The sequence below is a fragment of the Candoia aspera genome, chromosome 1 (genome assembly GCF_035149785.1).
Source record: "Candoia aspera isolate rCanAsp1 chromosome 1, rCanAsp1.hap2, whole genome shotgun sequence".
Taxonomy (NCBI): Eukaryota; Metazoa; Chordata; class Lepidosauria; order Squamata; family Boidae; genus Candoia; species Candoia aspera.
Window position 1 is genome coordinate 229,838,055 of NC_086153.1, and position 19,195 is coordinate 229,857,249.

The 19,195-nt window shown below is 40.1% G+C and overlaps 1 protein-coding gene across 2 annotated transcripts in view; it reads right to left on the minus strand.

Annotated features, from left to right (window-relative positions):
- Nucleotides 1-7,560: 7,560 nt before the first annotated feature.
- Nucleotides 7,561-19,195, minus strand: part of GRK2 (G protein-coupled receptor kinase 2) — a 37,220-nt gene continuing 25,585 nt past the window's right edge. For both annotated transcript variants that reach the window (XM_063289042.1, XM_063289043.1), the window contains exons 15-21: nucleotides 15,391-15,491; nucleotides 13,756-13,822; nucleotides 13,517-13,612; nucleotides 11,603-11,765; nucleotides 11,256-11,392; nucleotides 10,856-10,969; nucleotides 7,561-9,563 (exon numbers count right to left, since the gene is read on the minus strand). In XM_063289042.1, the coding sequence (XP_063145112.1) occupies nucleotides 9,393-9,563; nucleotides 10,856-10,969; nucleotides 11,256-11,392; nucleotides 11,603-11,765; nucleotides 13,517-13,612; nucleotides 13,756-13,822; nucleotides 15,391-15,491 (849 nt within the window). In that variant the 3' untranslated portion in view covers nucleotides 7,561-9,392. The remainder of the gene's footprint in view (nucleotides 9,564-10,855; nucleotides 10,970-11,255; nucleotides 11,393-11,602; nucleotides 11,766-13,516; nucleotides 13,613-13,755; nucleotides 13,823-15,390; nucleotides 15,492-19,195) is intronic.

Below are 19,195 nucleotides of genomic sequence, written 5' to 3' on the forward strand. Positions count from 1 at the left end.
TCCCATGATTAGACCTCAAAAAATGTAGCAAAGGAAGTGAAGAGGCGGTACTGTAAAAACAGTGAGGAGGAAATTCATTAGGATAAGCAAGGAAGCCTTTTCTTTTTTGTTTTTAGGGAGATGACCAGGAATCCTCAACTGAGCAGGGTGTTCAACTAATCAATTATATATCTCAGGCTTTCTTGGGAACCAAGTTTATCTTCTCCATTTTTCCAAGGAATAGCTCTTGTGTGTGTGTGTGTGTGTGTGTGTGTGTGTGTGTTTTGGACAGGCACTTGTGTTGACATTGAACAATCCTTTCACACTGCATTACATTTCTGCCTAATTTATAGCTGTATTCATCTTCACTAAGACAGACCAGTGCTGAAAAGCCTTTTGAGTCTGGTCCAGCCTGAACTCGGCTGCCTTTATTTTTGCCAAGTTATGGGAAACTGTTACGTTTATAGCAAAAGCAGCAAGAATCTTGTGGTACAGTACCTTTACACTTTACTTATTTATTATGGCCTACATTTTCATGGATTGGACTCTTACTACATAAGATGCATGAAGTGTTACTCTCTTTTGTCAGTTTATACATACACATCCTTGTTTGCAGAGATTGAGAAATATACATGGTGGATCCAAAAAGTTTCCAAATGCAACAACTAGCAGTACATCTAGATGCTATGCAAAACCCAAAGATTTGCAAGTTGAGAAGAATGCATTCCAACAGCAATTACAATTTTTACAATTTACTTATGAGAGCATTTTAAATGTGTACTTCGGCTTTTTGATATGTTTTGTTTATAGTTCCTGTGCGGTACAACTACTGTTGAGTATTCTATGGGTAGAAGTGGAGGATATAACCAAATTGCTTACTTAAATGAAGGGTAGGATCTTACATCTTCAATAGAGTCCAAATTAAATGGAACCAAATTTGCAGGTAAATTCTAGTTAATGTATTCCTGCTGGACTATTCTCTGTAAAATGCTTTTGTTGAAGCATAGTGACTTGAGTGTTAGCAGAAACATTTCCTCACTGGTTTCAAAATACCCCTTTCCTTAATGTAAGAATTGTGTTCATTCTTTTGCACAAAGTCTAACTTGTTTGTCCTCTGGGAAGAAGCAAAACCTTATTGGCCACTGATGGCATACAGATATTGCAATACTGTACTGTATAGGACCAGCCCTACCATTGCACAGGAGGAGGCAGCTATCTTAGGTGGTAGCTGCAGGGGCCAGGAAGCAACTGTGAGGAGATGGGGGATGGTGTGGGTACCTTGTAGCTATTCTGTGATTTATATTCTACCATCACTAATGAGATTTGAGGGTTAACTTTTGTAGTCACCTTTTGTATCTGATATGGAGGAAAGATGCACCATCTTGTTTTTTTGCCATAGGCAAGCATAAATATTTCTCAAGATGATCCTTTCATTATTCAAACTGATCAGTGATTAGTCCATTTGCCACTGGCATGCCAAATAAACAAACTAGGCTACCTAATGACGACTTTATTAAACTTGTATGCCACCCAGCTCTCAACAGACTGCAAAAATCTGGGGATCTCTAGATGGCAGCAAAGAGAACCATAAAACATTCTGTTGTCATCTAATGGCCTGGGGTTTGCAGCCAGATACAAGGAAAGAAGGCAAAATATTCTCAGAAGATGGCAATTTTCAAGGGCTGAATTTGATTTCATTAATTTTTAAAAAGGAATAACTTTAGTATATGAATGAAAAATCACTTAACTGATTTCAGAATCTGGCTGGCTACTTATATGAACAGGCAAATGAACTCCCAATATGCAGTTATTAGGCACTGACAGCACCGTCTGGGTGGAAATGGCAGAATTGACGTGTTTAAGGCTCAATTCTTGAACATATGTTTCTGTACTTTTTTTCTTTTTTCTGAAATAGATTGCATTCATTTATTCAAAACTGATGTAGCTTCTAATATTCTATCCATATATGTTTTCTCCTTTCTTAAGAGAAAGATCTTTCAAAGGGAGGCATAAGAATTATTTATAGATCTTTTATTTAATGATGTGCTCTGGGCAGAATAGTGGGATATAAATAAAATAAAAAATAATTGTTTTGTGAAAAAATTGTATAGTGTTGATTTTACCAAAGTGCCTGCTGAGAATCCATTCACTCATAATTACTGTAAAAATTCTGGAGAAGATAATTTTATTCTCTTCAGGGTAGTGCAGAATCAGTACAGGTTTTAAAATCAGTTTGTTCCAAGGGAATCTGCCACATTTATATTTATGAGTAAAGGGCAGGAATGAAGTGCAGTCCTGTACATCTAGTCTACTTTTTTGACAGTCTTGTCCCTTGCTTTATATATTGTTTTATTGTGTCATATATTAAAACGACTCTCTGTATACTATTTATGAGAGCCAGTTTGATGTAGTGGTTAAGGCACAAGCTAGAAACTGGGAGACCGTGAGTTCTAGTCTCACCTTAGGCACAAAGCCAGCTGGGTGACCTTGGGCCAGTCACTTTCTCAGCCCTAGATAGGAGGCAATGGCAAACCACTTCTGAAAAACCTTCCTAAGAAAACTGCAGGGATTCATCCAGGCAATTGCCAGGAGTCAACACTGACTCAAAGGCACTAAAATAAGCAGAGTTTAATATTTTGGTCACTCCGTTACTTTTTAAATATATAAGACGTATCTCTCCGGAAATGATTTTACTGACATATATAGCTGGTTCTGCCTCTGTTTATAAATTTTAACCCACTTTTATTCATGAAAACAAATCCCAAGGAGATGCATTACCTCTCATCATGTTTAGGTAAATCTTGGCTGCTGTCCCCCCACATGCTCAGCCTATCTGTCCACTCAAGTAAGGCTGCAACTCTTTTCTCACTTAGGAATAGATTTCTTTGAATACAGTGTTTGTTGTTTATTCGTTCATTCGCTTCCGACTCTTCGTGACTTCATGGACCAGCCCACGCCAGAGCTTCCTGTCGGTCGTCGACACCCCCAGCTCCTCCAGGGACGAGTCCATCACCTCTAGAATATCATCCATCCACCTTGCCCTTGGTCGGCCCCTCTTCCTTTTGCCTTCCACTCTCCCTAGCATCAGCATCTTCTCCAGGGTGTCCTGTCTTCTCATTATGTGGCCAAAGTATTTCAGGTTTGCCTTTAATATAATTCCCTCAACTGAGCAGTCTGGCTTTATTTCCTGGAGGATGGACTAGTTTGATCTTCTGGCAGTCCAAGGCACTCTCAGAACTTTCCTCCAACACCACAGTTCAAAAGCATCTATCTTCCTTCGCTCAGTCTTCCTTATGGTCCAGCTCTCGCAGCCATGTTACTAATGGGAATACCATTGCTTTGACTATGCAGACCTTTGTTGTCAGTGTGATGTCTCTGCTCTTACCTATTTTATCGAGATTTGTCATTGCTCTTCTCCCAAGGATTAAGCGTCTTCTGATTTCCTGACTGCAGTCAGCATCTGCAGTAATCTTTGCACCTAGAAATACAAAGTCTTTTACTGCTTCTACGTTTTCTCCCTCTATTTGCCAGTTATCAATCAAGCTGGTTGCCATAATCTTGGTTTTTTTCAGGTTCAGCTGCAAGCCAGCTTTTGCACTTTCTTCTTTCACCTTCATCATAAGGCTCCTCAGTTCCTCTTCGCTTTCAGCCACCAAAGTGGTATCATCTGCATATCTGAGATTGTTAATGTTTCTTCCAGCGATTTTAACCCCAGCCTTGGATTCCTCAAGCCCAGCACGTTGCATGATGTGTTCTGCATACAAGTTGAATAGGTAGGGTGAGAGTATACAGCCCTGCCGTACTCCTTTCCCAATCTTAAACCAGTCCGTTGTTCCGTGGCCTGTTCTTACCGTTGCTACTTGGTCATTATACAGATTCCTCAGGAGGCAGACAAGATGACTTGGTATCCCCATACCGCTAAGAATTTGCCACAATTCGTTATGGTCCACACAGTCAAAGGCTTTAGAATAGTCAATAAAACAGAAATAGATGTTTTTCTGAAACTCCCTGGCTTTTTCCATTATCCAGCGGATATTGGCAATTTGGTCCCTAGTTCCTCTGCCTTTTCTAAACCCAGCTTGTACATCTGGCAATTCTCGCTCCATGAATTGCTGAAGTCTGCCTTGCAGGATCTTGAGCATTACCTTACTGGCATGTGAAATAAGTGCCACTGTTCAATAGTTTGAACATTCTTTAGTGTTTCCCTTTTTTGGTATGGGGATATAAGTTGATTTTTTCCAATCTGATGGCCATTCTTGTTTTTTCCAAATTTGCTGGTATATAGCTTGCATTACCTTTACAGCATCATCTCGCAAGATTTTGAACAATTCAGCTGGGATACCGTCGTCTCCTGCTGCCTTGTTTTTTAGCGATGCTTAAGGCCCATTCAACCACACTCTTCAGGATGTCTGGCTCTAGCTCACTGACCACACCGTCAAAGCTATCCCTGATATTGTTATCCTTCCTATACAGGTCTTCTGTATATTCTTGCCACCTTTTCTTTATCTCTTCTTCTTCTGTTAGGTCCTTGCCATCTTTGTTTTTGATCATACCCATTTTGGCCTGGAATTTACCTCCGATGTTTCTAATTTTCTGGAAGAGGACTCTTGTCCTTCCTATTCTATTGTCTTCTTCCACTTCTGCGTATTGCTTGTTTAAAAATAATTCCTTGTCTCTTCTGGCTAACCTCTGGAATTTTGCATTTAATTGGGCATATCTCCCCCTATTGCTGTTGCCTTTTGCTTTTCTTCTTTCTTGGGCTACTTCTAGTGTCTCAGCAGACAGCCATTTTGCCTTCTTGGTTTTCTCTTTCTTTGAATACAGTAAGTGTGGCTTATATCTAAGTAGACACATACAAAATTATACTGCAAATGTTTACTTGGCATCTTTGTAAAGCCATTTTTTAAAATTTGGAATACTCCTCTAGTTTGGGGTTTGCTTGTAAATTACAAAAGTCAACCAGTCAGTGCATTATTCACAGTTGACCACAGTTTGCATTTCTAGCTTCTCAGGGGATCTAGGCAGACAGTGGCTATTTGAAAAAGCCTTGGTTATGGACTGACTAGATTCACCTATTACTTCACCATAAAGTAGATTAATTTTGTCTTATTTTGTGAACCAAACTGCTTAACTACACACACGCGCACACACACACCTGCAAACAGCTTAATCTGAGTATATGTTGGTTTCTTCCTGTTTTTAATGGCAATGCAATACAAGGTAGTTGAAGGAAGAGTTAACAGAAAGACGTGCTCCCTCCTGAAACCTCAGAAAACACTAAGGTACATCATCAAAGGATCATGCATAGTGACTGACAGTGGAGCGGCACTTGCTTTAGGCAGTACTGCCTCAGTCTATTAAAATATTGCAAATGCTTAGTTATGTGAAGCACAGCCTGTGATTGGACATTATACAGTATTCAGGATCCTGCAGCTTCCAAGGCTAGAACAGAGTTCGGTTTACACACACACAACTCAGTATATGAATTATGCCCAAATATCTTCTGTCATATCAGAGGAACTAGGCTACTACTCTTGAATATTTGATGGTTTTTAGGTTAATGGATTTGATTCAAGAAATCTGCCCTGAATACCTGCTATCTGCTTGGGATACTTCAACTGCAGTCCTGCACTGAGCAGAGATCTGGACCCAGTGACCTAAACAGGCCCTCCCAACTCTATGATTCTACGGTATCTGCTGATAGGAAGAGAATGTTCCTAGGAGAAACGGGCTTATGCTCTGGATTACTACTAGCAATTAGAAGCTAATTTGCATTTCTAGCTTTTTGGGGGATCTAGGCAGACAGTGGCTATTTGAAAAAGCCTTGGTTATGGACTGACTAGATTCACCTATTATTTCATCACAAAGTAGATTTTGTCTTATTGTGTGAACCAAACTGCTCAATTTTGTTCAATTTTCACGAAAACCAAGATTTAGTTCAACGTACAAATCCAGCCATGGCTACCATGGTATTACAAGGACTTTATATATATATATTGCTTGTGATGTAGCTCACAGTGAATAATACATTTATTTCCCCTCTTCCAGAAGACAGATTTTAATTGAAGAACTGTATTTTGAAGGATTTATATATTATAGGGGAGAGCATATGCAGCCAGGATTTATAAAACTGGAAGTGGTGTACTTTCCCCTCCCAACTGTTATTAGCTGGTTATAACTTTTGCCAAACCAGAACTTGTTTTGCAAATTACACTGGTGTAATTCACACATCACACTATGTCAAAGCCAAAGAAATCACATTGTGGCCGAGTATGATGAGTTAACCAGCCTATTGATTGATACAACTATAATGCCAAATGAATATATAAAGATGGCATTGAGTCAAGCTTGATCCTGGTGACTGCATTTATGTAGTTTTCTTAGCAATGCTATGGAAGTCGTTTGCCTTCTGGATTATTATTTTGTCTTCCCAGCATACTCAACAGCCCAAGTGGTTTTCCATCTAAGTGCTGACCAAGACTAACCCTACATAGCTTTCAAGATCACCCAAGGTCAGCTATTTTATTGTAAGCCACTTAGAATCACATATGAGAGATTGGTGGCTATATAAATCAAATCAAATCAAAAAATGTGCTGCTACTTGCTGGGGCATTCCTGGTATATTTACATGAATATATCTATGCAGATTTTCTTGCATGATACAAAAATAGCTTGCCACTGCCTTTTTCTAAGGTATTTTTTCCCCAACTTCATACTGTAACTTACCTAGACCCAGATGATCTCCCATCCAAGAACTCACCAGGGATGACCCTACTTAACTTTATAGATCAAACGAAGTCAGTTTGGTATTTTCATCTAGCTGCATATGATACACTACTTCTTAAAATCATGCAAAACTAATGTTTGCTAGAAACATTCCTCTAGTGATCATTTAATAAAGAACATAATTATTAAACTTGTATGCCACCTGACTCTCAACAACTCATTTTCCCTCAAACTATCCCTGCATGACCACTTCCAATACTGAAGAAAATGGGCCACCAGATCTTTTGACAAGTAAATCTAGGCCCAGTTATATGAAGTAAGATTGGAACTGTGGCTCTTATTTAAAGCTACAGGGATGAGAAATGATTACCATAGTTAATATTCCAAAGTGGGCCATCATCTCCCATTGTCTACGCCAGAGTTTCTCAACCATGGCAACTTCAAGTTGTGTGGACTTCAACTCCCAGAGTTCCCACATGCTGGCTGGGGAATTCTGGGAGTTGAAGTCCACACATCTTGAAGTTGCCAAGGTTGAGAAACATTGGTCTACCCTATCTTCAAGGCCTCCCTTCCTGTCTAATGGGAGAGAAGCCTGTAGGGTTAGAGGCAGTAAAAGACAATGCTTCTCTACGCAGCATCTGTTGTAAGAAGATAAAACATATTCTGTAGACAGGCTCAAGCTAAAAACATGGAATGGTGGTTTCGCCCTCCCTACCAGCAAGTGTTCTCTGAGAAGAGGCCTGGTTACCTCCTGCACTGCAAACCGCAAGCATATGTACACATGTGGTCAGTGTTGGTGACCTGTTTGATCGTTCTGGTAACAGAAGCCACAGAAGAATTCATAGCATGCAGCTGTGGGTTTTGGATTTTTTATTATAAAAACAGTATTTATCCCACTCATTAAAATCACATTCAAAAATCGGCAAAAAATCCATAATAATAACCCAGAGAAACAAACCAGAGATCAATATTTACAGACACTGCAGGGACAGGGTTTTTATTCCACCTCTCCCCCTTCCTTGGAAGGAAGGGGGAAATCAGATGGCAGAACAGGCAAAATTCATCACGGGGGGGAGGGGGCATGCAGCAGAGGCAATTGCATGCGCTTGGGGCATGAGACCTGGCCCCCAACTGAAAGCCGTCCACCCCAACCCCCGTTAACTGCAAGTGAAGGGAGGAGGAAGAGTACAGGGATGATTCAACCTGAGATTTCTCACCATCCTGTGGGAGAAACCATAACGCTTGCGGGTGGGGTGGGGGGCTTGAAAGGGAACACTGTTTCATACAAGGCGTACTGGAAGGGAGGAGACGAGCAGGCTTAGCTTTTCAAACCCACCCTGGCCCCTTGGCACAGATTTATTTACAGAATCCTTCAGACACTTGGGAGTTGGCACAAGGCCTTGATCAGGCTGTTTCCAACTACTGCAGTCCAGCTTCAGCCTCAAGAGGCCCTGAAGTGAGTCTCAGGCAGCTCCAAATCGCTTTTGGCAGGAAACCTGCTGCCCCTCCCTCTTTCTACAGCAAATCAGCATGGGTTTTGGCAGTGGGGACAGCAGAAATAGGGGCAGTTCTCACCTCACCTCAAAGAGAAGAATTGGAGGCATTAGTATATTCTGGGCAGGACAAATACAGGGGTGTCTCCAGATCTGTCCTGGGCTCACAGGGAGTACAACTTAAGCTCCACTAGGCCAACTGAGACAGGCACAAAAACCATCTTTAAATTTGGCACTGTTGATTGAGAATGCCTGATCAGGCCTGGAATAGCAAAGGATTTCAGTTCCTAAGGCTGCTGCTGGAGAAGCAGCTGCTGTCCCGGGTCAGAAATACCAGATTTGGAATGGTGAATGGTGGGATGAGAAGAGGGTTATAGTAAGGGTTAAGGACCTGGACAATGCACTGGGAAAGAACAGGACTACACTTTTATTTTTGTTAGAAATTTCTATTACAGTGTAATTGTTTAAAGGCCAGACCTGATCCCCAGCTGGGAGTGGAACCCCAGCCAATCCTGGAAGAGATGTTTATGCTTAGCAATGGCCACCTACCCAACACTCTTTGAGCCAAAGGTAGGGGGCTGAAAATGCATTCTTCAGATCTCTCCAGCAAGAACTAGAATAGATTTCTTCAGGGTCTACCGTAGAACCCTTGTCACAGCTCAGTATGGGAAGGTAAAGGGTCTGGATTTCAGATTGTCTTGCAGATTCCTCCTCATTTCTGCTAGTGTAAGAGGACTATCTTAGACAATGTGTATTCCCATAATGCCATGTGAACAAGGCCCAAGCTAGCAGGGTCTGTGGTATTCCTCATGTATACCTTGGCACACACTTGGCACCACAATGAGAATGTAGGAAGGAACTGCTCAAGATGCCTGGCACACTTCACAACATTTCCTCCTGTTGGTCCTATTTAGGGGCAAGGCCTTAATCTCAGCCTTGCTCAGTAGGGAATGAGTAGACTCTTATCCACCTTATCAGACTCCTACCCCTGAAATGGGTATCGATCCCCATGTGCAGAGGGGATGGGGGAGGAGGGAACCTGTCCCACACTTTCTGAATACCCCACCCCCTCATTATACTCCTGGGGGCTGGGTGGACGGCACAATGATCAGCAAGAAGAGACAGGAGAGAGGGTGGGGATGGTGGGCAAACCCAGCTGAATAAATTAAGGATGGGAAATGAAGTCAAGGAAGGTCAGAGGCCATTGGTACTGCTGCTGCTGCGCTGAATCAGTGGGACCTTGCTTAGCTCTACCACTGGAGAGCGTGGCTTATGTTTCATTTTGGGTACCCTCTGCAGCAGCTGTTGAGCCTCCTGATAGGCATCACGCAGCTCCTTCTTCCATTGCACTAGCTCAGGATCACTCTGGGAGAAAAAGAAGATGGATTAACAGTGAAGCACAGAAAAAATGTATTCCAAGACAATAGCTATAACTTCCCTGGGGGTGGGAGAGGGAAACTACATTTCATCAGTCTTACTCTTCACGCAAGACTTTGCAAGGCTTTGCCCCCTATTGCGACAATCTGATCCAGAGCCTTTATTACAAAAAGATTTTGCCTCCTTAAAGAATCCCATGGTTTTTTGCTGTAATTAGGAGTAGGAAATATGCTCACCAGATATCTTAGACTGCAACTCCCATCAAACATGAACAGTGGTTATGAGTTATAATCCAACACCATTTATAATCTATTTTATCTGAACTCACAAAAAAATTACACTTCAATGTGCTTTAAGATTCTTGAGCTCCTAACCCAAATTAGCAAGCATATCTATCCTTTTAAAATTTAGGTATAAATGATTAAAGCTTCCAGGGATTCCCTTAGTGCTTAGCATCTCTCTATGCCAGCTACTAGCACCAGTATTGTCTCCCAGCAGAGGAGAGCAACTGGAGGCATACAATCTCAATCCGACCCTATCAGCACAGCTCTGGCCCCTGAGGATCTGCTTACTGCTTGCCCTGAATGCTTTTTAATGCCCACATACTCTGCGGTGTATGGAACCTGAAAACTGCAAAACCATTTTGGATACAAACATCTGGGACATTATTTAGCAAGATAAACTCCCACTAGACATCCACTGAAAGCAATGAGACAGAATTGCTTAGCTGTGTTTCCCTAGCTTGTGTTTCTCTAGAGAGACTGTAAATGTGGCTTTCAGTGAGTGGGGAAAATCTCTTGCACCCAAACAATTTCTTGCCTCCCAGTATCGAAATACAAGCTGCTCCTTATCCTCTAGATTTACAAATTAGACAATAATTGTGCAAATGCAGCTAAGTTCCACATGAAAACTTAATAGGCATAGATCATTCTGAGAAGTTTGCCAAGCATACGTGACCACTAAAACTATTAACCGTCCAAATCACTTTTTCCATAAACTGAGAAGAGTTCCTGCCCCAGTCTCTAAGACAGCTAATAATAGGGATTTTAAGGAACCACAACTTTTAAACAGGAACACAGACTACCTTAGAGTGACATAGCAAAAACAAGAAGCACAAGAATTTTGAATTGCCTATTTTTTCTCTTTTTCTATTTTGTACGGAATAGAAGTTTAACATCTTGTTTAGACAGATACAAAAGTTTAATTTCACAAGAGATCAAACAGACCACCAAAAAAGGCTCCTAGAGACTGTATTGGGGGTGGGGTGGGGACCAACTCACATCACACTGCAAAACAAATTGCTTGCCTCCCCGGATCTTAAGCAGGATGCACTTTCGATCTTTTATCTGTGTCTCCTCCACTGACTGGATCTCTTCCATAGTGAGCAGGGACTGCTGTAATGCCCCCCACAAAAATATTTGGTTAACGACAGCCATTTCCAATGCACATCTTAAATATACATGCTGCATCTTTTACTTGCATCTAAAGTGTCCCCCTCTTCTCCTGACATTGCACTATCCCCCTAAAAACACACTATCACGTGCCTACCTCTGTGTGCTATCCCCCTAAACATACACAAATCAAAATTAAATTCTTGCATTCATCTATAGCAAGTCTTCATAAAACCCTAAATCTGATATTCTATCTTTTCCACCCACTGGAACAGAGCTTGTCCCTTACCGGAGACTCTCCCTCTCCACGCCATTCCAACCGGTTTGGGAAGAGGTAGAAGTATCGCCTCTGCCACTGAGTAAGGAAAGGGTTCCCCAGTTTTGACATATAGCCATGCATGATGCAGTCTTTGCCCAAAGCATAATCTGTACAGAACAGGTAAAGGTAAGAATATGAAGGCTAACAAAAAGGCGGGGTGTTACAGGGAGCAGAATTGGACTAGTACTAATGAATCCAGATAGCCTTCCCACACTACGGGCAGGGAAGAAACACCAAGTTTCCAAAAGCAAATGCTTGTGGAATAATTCTGAATTCTGGCAAAGTCTTTCCTTGTATAGAACAGCAATGAGGCTCACCTTCCTCATGGCCCAACTGCTTGTTCTTTGCTCTTTTGCGGGCCTCCAGCTTGTCAGTCTCAGCATTGACTGTATCAAATACGGTCTCTGTGACCTCCTGCTGCCAGCGCTCCGAGATGGTGAGTGGAAAGTTGCGATAGAGCTCCTGGTCACTATCCAGTAGCTGGGAGGAGAAGCAGGAGCATTATGTCACTATGTTTCCAGGATCAGAGCAAGCATGCCTCTGGGTATCAGCTGCTGAGAACAACAGCAAGAGAGGCTACCTACTTCTGGATTTCCCACAACAGCCTTTCAGTCTGTTTCAGTAGCGCTCTGTTTATGTTCTGTTTGGACTTTTGGAATAAGGCCTACTGTCTTCCCTTTGGCAGTATTATTTGCTCTGGCTCTGTCCCTTCTATTAGTTCCCATTCACAGCTTGCACAGTCCCTTGTAGATATTTCAAATCCCATCCTTTCCAGCACTTCCTAACTTCCTCAGCACTTTTCTCATCTAGGGGAATATTCCTCCATAAATCTCTGCACAGATTTCAATTAATTCATTTTCAGAGGTTGGCTACCTCTATTCCTAAGGCATCTGGCTGGCTACAAAGTGCTAGACTAGATAGATATTTGTTACATTTGTCCTAAGCTGGCAAGGCAATTCTTAACTTTACCCTATGTGCGCATCACTCCAAGCCAAAATGCTCAGAAAATATATATTAGTTCCTGAATTTCACTACTTTTATTATATAATAATAATAGCTCGTCTTGGGGGTGGCTAGCACCATAGAACTTTCCCACCGAATAAGAACGTTGCCCCTTGGGTTTGGTATTTATCTTATTCTTATTTATTGGTGTATTTATTGTAACTTATATTTTATGATTTTAATCCTGGTTTTATTGTAAACTGCCCAGAGTCCACCTTTCTTAGGGGAGATGGGTGGTAATAGAAGTTTGAAAAATGAATAAATAAATGAACAAACGAACGAATAAATAATAATTCTTGTCTAACAATAGACAAGAATTAGTCATTACACATTGCTCTTATTGGAAAGCCCATGAACTGAAGAAGAAAAAAATGCAGTTATCTTCTAGGATACTTCATCCACAAATAAACTGTATTGAGTAATAGAGTAAAACCTTGATTTACTGGACCTTGATACCATGGACAAAATTTCTATATTGATTTATGTCATGTGTGTGATGACTGTATTATGCAAATAACATACTTTGTGTCCATGTACTGTACTTCATTATCTTAATTAAGATAATACTCTCCGTACTCTCCAATTTAATTGATGATCTGGAATAACAGGCACCCTTTCCCCAGGGGGTCTGTTAATTTTAAGATTCCATTGTATCCTTGATCAATGTCTTTTTAATTTTCAAAAATGATTTATTGGCCAATGACTTAGTTAATGCAACAAGGTATTAAACAAATATACTGCTACTAGCTATGACAAATAGCTTCTCAATGTTTGGCTGCATTATAGTTCCAACTGCAGGAGTATAGTTCCAATTGCTGGAGGCAAACAAGGGAAAAACTATCAATATCATGTTCTCCTTCTAAGTTTCCCAGGGAACTCTGGCTGGTACTAGACATGGATGCTAAAACAGAATAAGCTGGTTGCACAAGTTACCCTGTGCCAGCCCTTTCTTCAGTCTAATCAGAATTCCTAGGTGGACACTGGAAGGAGAAGGCTGGTCTGCACTGTTATTCCCTGGTGGCAAAACACAGTATTGGTGCCTCCCATGAAATTTCATCTTCTACTGCCTGGGTCTTTCCACTATATGCAAGTTCAACCTGTTAGAGTTCTTTTTGAAGAAAAATGGGATATCAGTTTTAAAAAAGAAGTGCCTTCACACTCAAGATCATGAGAAAATTGCAGCTGCTCAGCAGAGGACACCATAATTCTGGGAGATTCTCCTCATGTACCTTAATTCCTTTGGTGTCTTCTTCATCGAATGAGCCAATGTCAAAAGCATCAGCTGCATTTACTTCCCCACGTGGTGGAATCAAGGGTGGTGGATACTACAAAGACAGAACAAAATAAGGTTAGCAAAGGAGCAGAACAGAGTTGTTGCCGTACCTTTCCATTTTTTTTAATCATAATGTCCGAATAGGTTTTATCTTCTTTCCCATTGGCCTTTCAACTGGGACTACTCTCTACTCACCTTCTGGAGAAAAACCATCTGCCAGTCCACACCCTGGAAGAATGGATTCTCCTTTACCTCAAGTGACCTAATGAAAATATAGAAGAGATAGTACCTTTGACTTTGGGATATCTGGAACTAGAAGGCAGGAGATAAAAAATTGGAGCCAACATGACCTTCATGAACAGCAAATACGACTTATTATGCTCATGTATCTTTCTAACTAGTGAGGAATTCCACTGGTGTGGAATTTCAATTTTTAATTTAAAACTTAAGAGAATTCAGCTAAACCTGACCACATCAGCATCTGTGGACTATTATCTTCTACTGGAATGCCTAGTTTGGTCAGAAAAGTACATGTGCCTATCACTGCAGTTACAAAACTAAAAATTCTGTCTGTGTGCAGAAGCAGCACAAGTCACTATGCAAAATCTATTCCATGAACTTCAAATCTAGTATTGTTATTTTTATATTAAAAAACATGTTTCTCCTCCAGTTTGGAAACTTACAGATAATACGGCTTAAAATTTCAGAAACTAGAGAAGTAATTGAGATGGATTTCTAATGGTTTTGGAAGTAGAGGAAGAGAAGTGAAACTTGATTATTCTGTGGGGTTCTTTCTCTTTCCCATGAAGAGCAAATCCAAAGGGGGGAAAAAAACAAAACAAAACAAAACAAAACAAAACCCCAATATAAATTATGCAAATGTGCTAAATTTGCATAGTATATGCATTTCAATATAGAAACATTTACCGTTTCAGAATTGTCTGCCCCAGAAATTAATAGCAGAGTATACATTTAAGCACAATAATGTATACTGTTAATCAGGGGTATGCGGAGAATAGAGCCCATTTCATCAGATGCATGGCACAGGCAAAGAAGGTTTGGTTCATCCCTACAGGAGACATACCAAATCTGGGGTTGTATGCATTTATCCCAAGACTGCAGTGTATCTTATACTGGGATAGAGAAGGAAATAAATAAATTGAGTAATCTATTGTTTTATGAAATGGTAAATGAACAATATGCAAAAACAAGGCTGCTGGATGATCTTTCTTCCTCAGAAAAGAATGTTTAAAAAAGCAATAGCAATTCTTATTTTCAAATTAGCTATTTATTATTGTTCTGAAAGCCTTTGGATTTCAACTCCTGATCTACATTCAATGCTAATCAGAAAGTCATGAACATGAAAGCCTTACCTACAAGAAAACAGTATTGTTGGAGTTTACATAACAGTTTTGTTCTCTTGGTACATCCATGCTTCAAGGTCATCTACACTGATTTATCAGATTGTGGCTTGAATTTGCAACTGAATACTGGGGAATGGTTTTTTTGTGAAGCTGATTCTGTTAACATTAACTTTCAAAAAAATAAAGTTTTGATGTTTTGTTCATATTATCTCTACAGTGATAGATATGGGGAACATGCCATGATAGCCAAGCATATGAAGTGAATACGTTCTTCATTCTTTACAGGTTTTTGTTTTTCTTAAACAAGGAGAGAATGAATTGTTTTCACCTGAGTTCCACACCCAGCTCTATTCTATATAGATTTTTTTCAATCACTGAACATGAAGATTAGTGACCTTAAATCTCTGGCCCATTCTGACATTCCTCTACATCCCAAAGTCCTTCAGCACCTTGGCAGGAGACCTACCCACGGCCCATACAACCCAGCCGACGGTTGACATCTCTCTGTAACAATCCCTCCAGCAAAGAACGTAGCTCAGGTGAAAAGGAGTCTGGCAGTTCCACAGCCTATTGAAAAAAAGAGGACAGGTTTAGCTAAAGGGGACCTGAGAGATTGAAGAGGTCAGAGGAAACCAAGGAGAACCCACCAGGGCTCTATATCGTAAGTCCTTCAACCTTGGAAGCCATTATTTGTTATTCATTTAGGCTATCAGAAGATTTCCTATTCCAGAAGCTGTAGGAGATCCCACAGAAACCAGTGAATAACTTGGGTCTGACAGCAATGCCATCATAATTCTAGTAGAAGGAAAGGAAGAATGCTAATATGCATTCTAACAATCACATGCAATCAGCCCAATTTAATTTCACATAGCCCTCAGCATTATTCTGCTGCTTGAAAACTGCAGACCCACTGGGAATCACTTTCTCTTCCTTTCTGTGCTTGCATGTGTTTTTGCAAAAGAGACATATGGGTTCAAATGGAATGGTAAAGAAGAGGAAGAAGAGCTATATAATTTTGCAGATGCTACCTATTTATAACTCTGGGTCTGTCCACTATCAGCAGTGGCCACAAAGGGTTTCTTCTGTGTCAAGAAATTTTCAAAGGAAAAAGGTTCCCCATCCCTGTGCAAAAGTCCTCAGATGATGATGATGATGATGATGATATTAAACCTGTACGTTGCCTGACTCTCAATAACTCTGGGTGGCTATTATTTACTATTATTGGTTATTATCATCAGAAGAGGTAAAAAATTGTTTTAAACCACTGCCACTTCATCCAAACAAACATTCACTCACACTCCTTTCATCAACAGACATCGGTGTTCATTGGCCTCCTGTTAGAGCACCTTTTCTTTTCAAATCACTTCATACAATTCAGGAGGTTGCTGCAAACATCTTACAGATCTTTACCCAAGCTTTTCCCAATCTGATGATCTCCAGATAAATTAGGATTACAACAACCAAAATCCTCAAATGGCTGGGTGGTGTAATAAAGATGCTATAAGTCACTAATGTGGAAATTACTTATGGCTCTCCTAACTGTAACAATGCTGGCTTTGGAGGATAGCAGCTATGGTCCTAATGCCATCTGGATAGCACCAAGTTGAGGAAAATTATTCCAGAAGAGAGGTCAAGCTCCAAGGTTGTTTATAGATCCCAAGGCCCTTTTTTGTAGTCTTGGAGCTTCCCCAGCCCACTGTGGCTGAGAATGGCCATCTCAGTCAGTCACCTGTTTTATTTCAAGGGCCACTTAATTGTACAGCTCATTTTAACTGGAGGTTCACCAACATCCAATTCTAAATACAACTTCTCTTCCTGGTTTAATATTTGATGGTAAATCATTCCCAAAGATCCTGAGTGTATTTATACACCACATGTACATCCTAGTTAGTGGGATATGGGCAACTGTATGTTGGCATGCAAGTCTCTACACTGGAGAACCAAACTTTTCCAGCATAGTATGAACATGCTTGAGCGAAAACTGGGCTTTGGTTATACTTGAGGCATATGGCCAAAAGGTGCCCAAACTACTAGTACCATCGTTATTGTTAGCAGGGAATGCTATAAATGTCACATGAATAAGGCTGGTAATCTACTTTACCCATTCCCTGTCCTACTCAAATACAGTATATGAAAACCTTAATTGAGTAAAGTCATGATAGGCAGTGGAGGTTTGTATCAGCAGATGAGAAAAAAAAAGGTTATTTAAAACTGCTATAAAAATGAGGAATATTATATTTATTGAATATTATATAATGTGTATAGTTGTAGAGGAAGTATATAAAGAGAGCCAGGAGTGGTTAAGATTAAAGGGGGAAGAGAAAATGCAATGATTTTGATGCAGTGATTTTAAAAATTGTTTTGGAAGGGGACTAAGGAGTTATTACAGTAGTAAATGAAATTAAAAATAAAAGTGATAAAATCATTTGGGCTAAAATTGAAGTGAGGCAATGCTGGAAGTAGTATTTAAAGTTCTGTATGAGAATGAGAATGGTGTGTTTAAGAATGGAATTGAAACAAATTCTATAAATATTAGTGTCCAAATAAAAATGATGCAAAAGAAATCCTTTGTATTGTGAGAAGGCTGAAAAAGGCTGCAGATGATCTAACTGGAAAAGTACTAAAATATGGATCTGGAGTACAGCTTATTTAATGTGTGAGAACTCCATCCGTGCTTGACAATTGAAAAATGCTTTTATTGTCCTCTGCAAAAGGATAGGAAGCATCAGTGAATATAAAAGATACAGGGGGATTAATTTCCTGGAACCATGTTTGGCAGAATTTTGATTGAAGAGGTGTGACAGGTGATAATGATCAAAATTTGGGAACTACAGTGAAGCTTTATGCTGGGCAGGAACTGGGCAGACAGAATTTTTGCTCTTCAGCAGACCCATTAGTTAAACTAAGACAGTTTATTGTATGCTTTTTGATGTAAAGGAAACATGGTAAGGCTTGAATGAAATGTTTTACTCAATGTTTTATGAAATGTTTTACTCAAATATGGAGTTAAAGGTTTGGTTGCTATATGTGATAAAAGCAGTATATGATGAAAATAAAGCACGTATGAGAATAAGTAAATGGTTCACCACTGAGCAGGAAGAAGTAAGACAAGGACTGCATTGTAAAGCAGAAGTCAAGTGGGTTGAGAGGAAGTGAAGACCCAAAATGTCATTTTTGGGTGGAGTTGATGAGACCCCCCAAAAGAAAGATGTGGGAAGTTTAAAGAAGAAATGTATGAAACAGTGTATGGATATAATGGAAGCAAAGATGGTTTGGGAGCAGAATACTACACTGTATAGGTATATAGTATATACTACAGTATAATGCCTTGAGTTATATATAAAAGATATAATAATAATAATAATAATAATAATAATAATAATAATAATAATAATAATAATTGAAGCTGGTGTAAACTAGACTCAGCTGTACTTCCTTTTCTTATCTCATGCCTTCCTTCCTCCCTACCTCCCTCATTCTCTCTCTCTTTCTCTCCCACCGTTTCTTACTCATTTTCTGTGTTTTGCGTAACACTGCTTGATGCCAAAAGAAAATAGCATGATGTGTGTGTATGTTTGTACATATGGTCTTTCCAGTATCAGCACTTAAGTTACCCAATAAAAGCAACTAGCAGTCATTTCAGAAACAATGAAAGTCAATGCTATTTCTCCTAGTTAGAATTCCACTGTCAAGGGCCTCCAGATTAGATCACTTTCAAAAAGACATATTTAAGAAGAACAAGTCTACTCGGTCAAGACAAATAAGAAGGATCTTTCAATTAAGAAAGGGTGTAAGTTTGAATACCAATTCCTGAGGAAGAGGGCAACAACAGGGAGATCCTTTATTTTCATGCCTAGCCTTTCAGCTTCCTTGTCAGAAACTGGATGTTGGCCTAGGTGGGCCTTTGGGTCTATTTCAGAAAGGCCTGTTTTACACTCTGAAGATCCTTTGGTAATTTCATATTGGCATTTTCTGTCTGCATTTTAGTATCAGCTTCCAAGATAGGCAAGATACCAATTCTATTACAGCATGAAGCAGGTGCTCATGTAACGAAAGCCCTGTAGCCCTTCAAATTTTTTGAGATACAATGGAGGATAAAAGGGAAGTAACATTCAGCTATCAGTCTGGCTGAGTCTGTTTGGATGTGTCATCTTGTCCTTCGACTCAAACAGTAAAATGACTTGAGCTAGCGCCGAACACCACAACCCTCTCCTTCTAATTGCTTTCCCTTTCCCCCTATTTCTTATTTCAGGTTTGACTGCTGTTCCCAT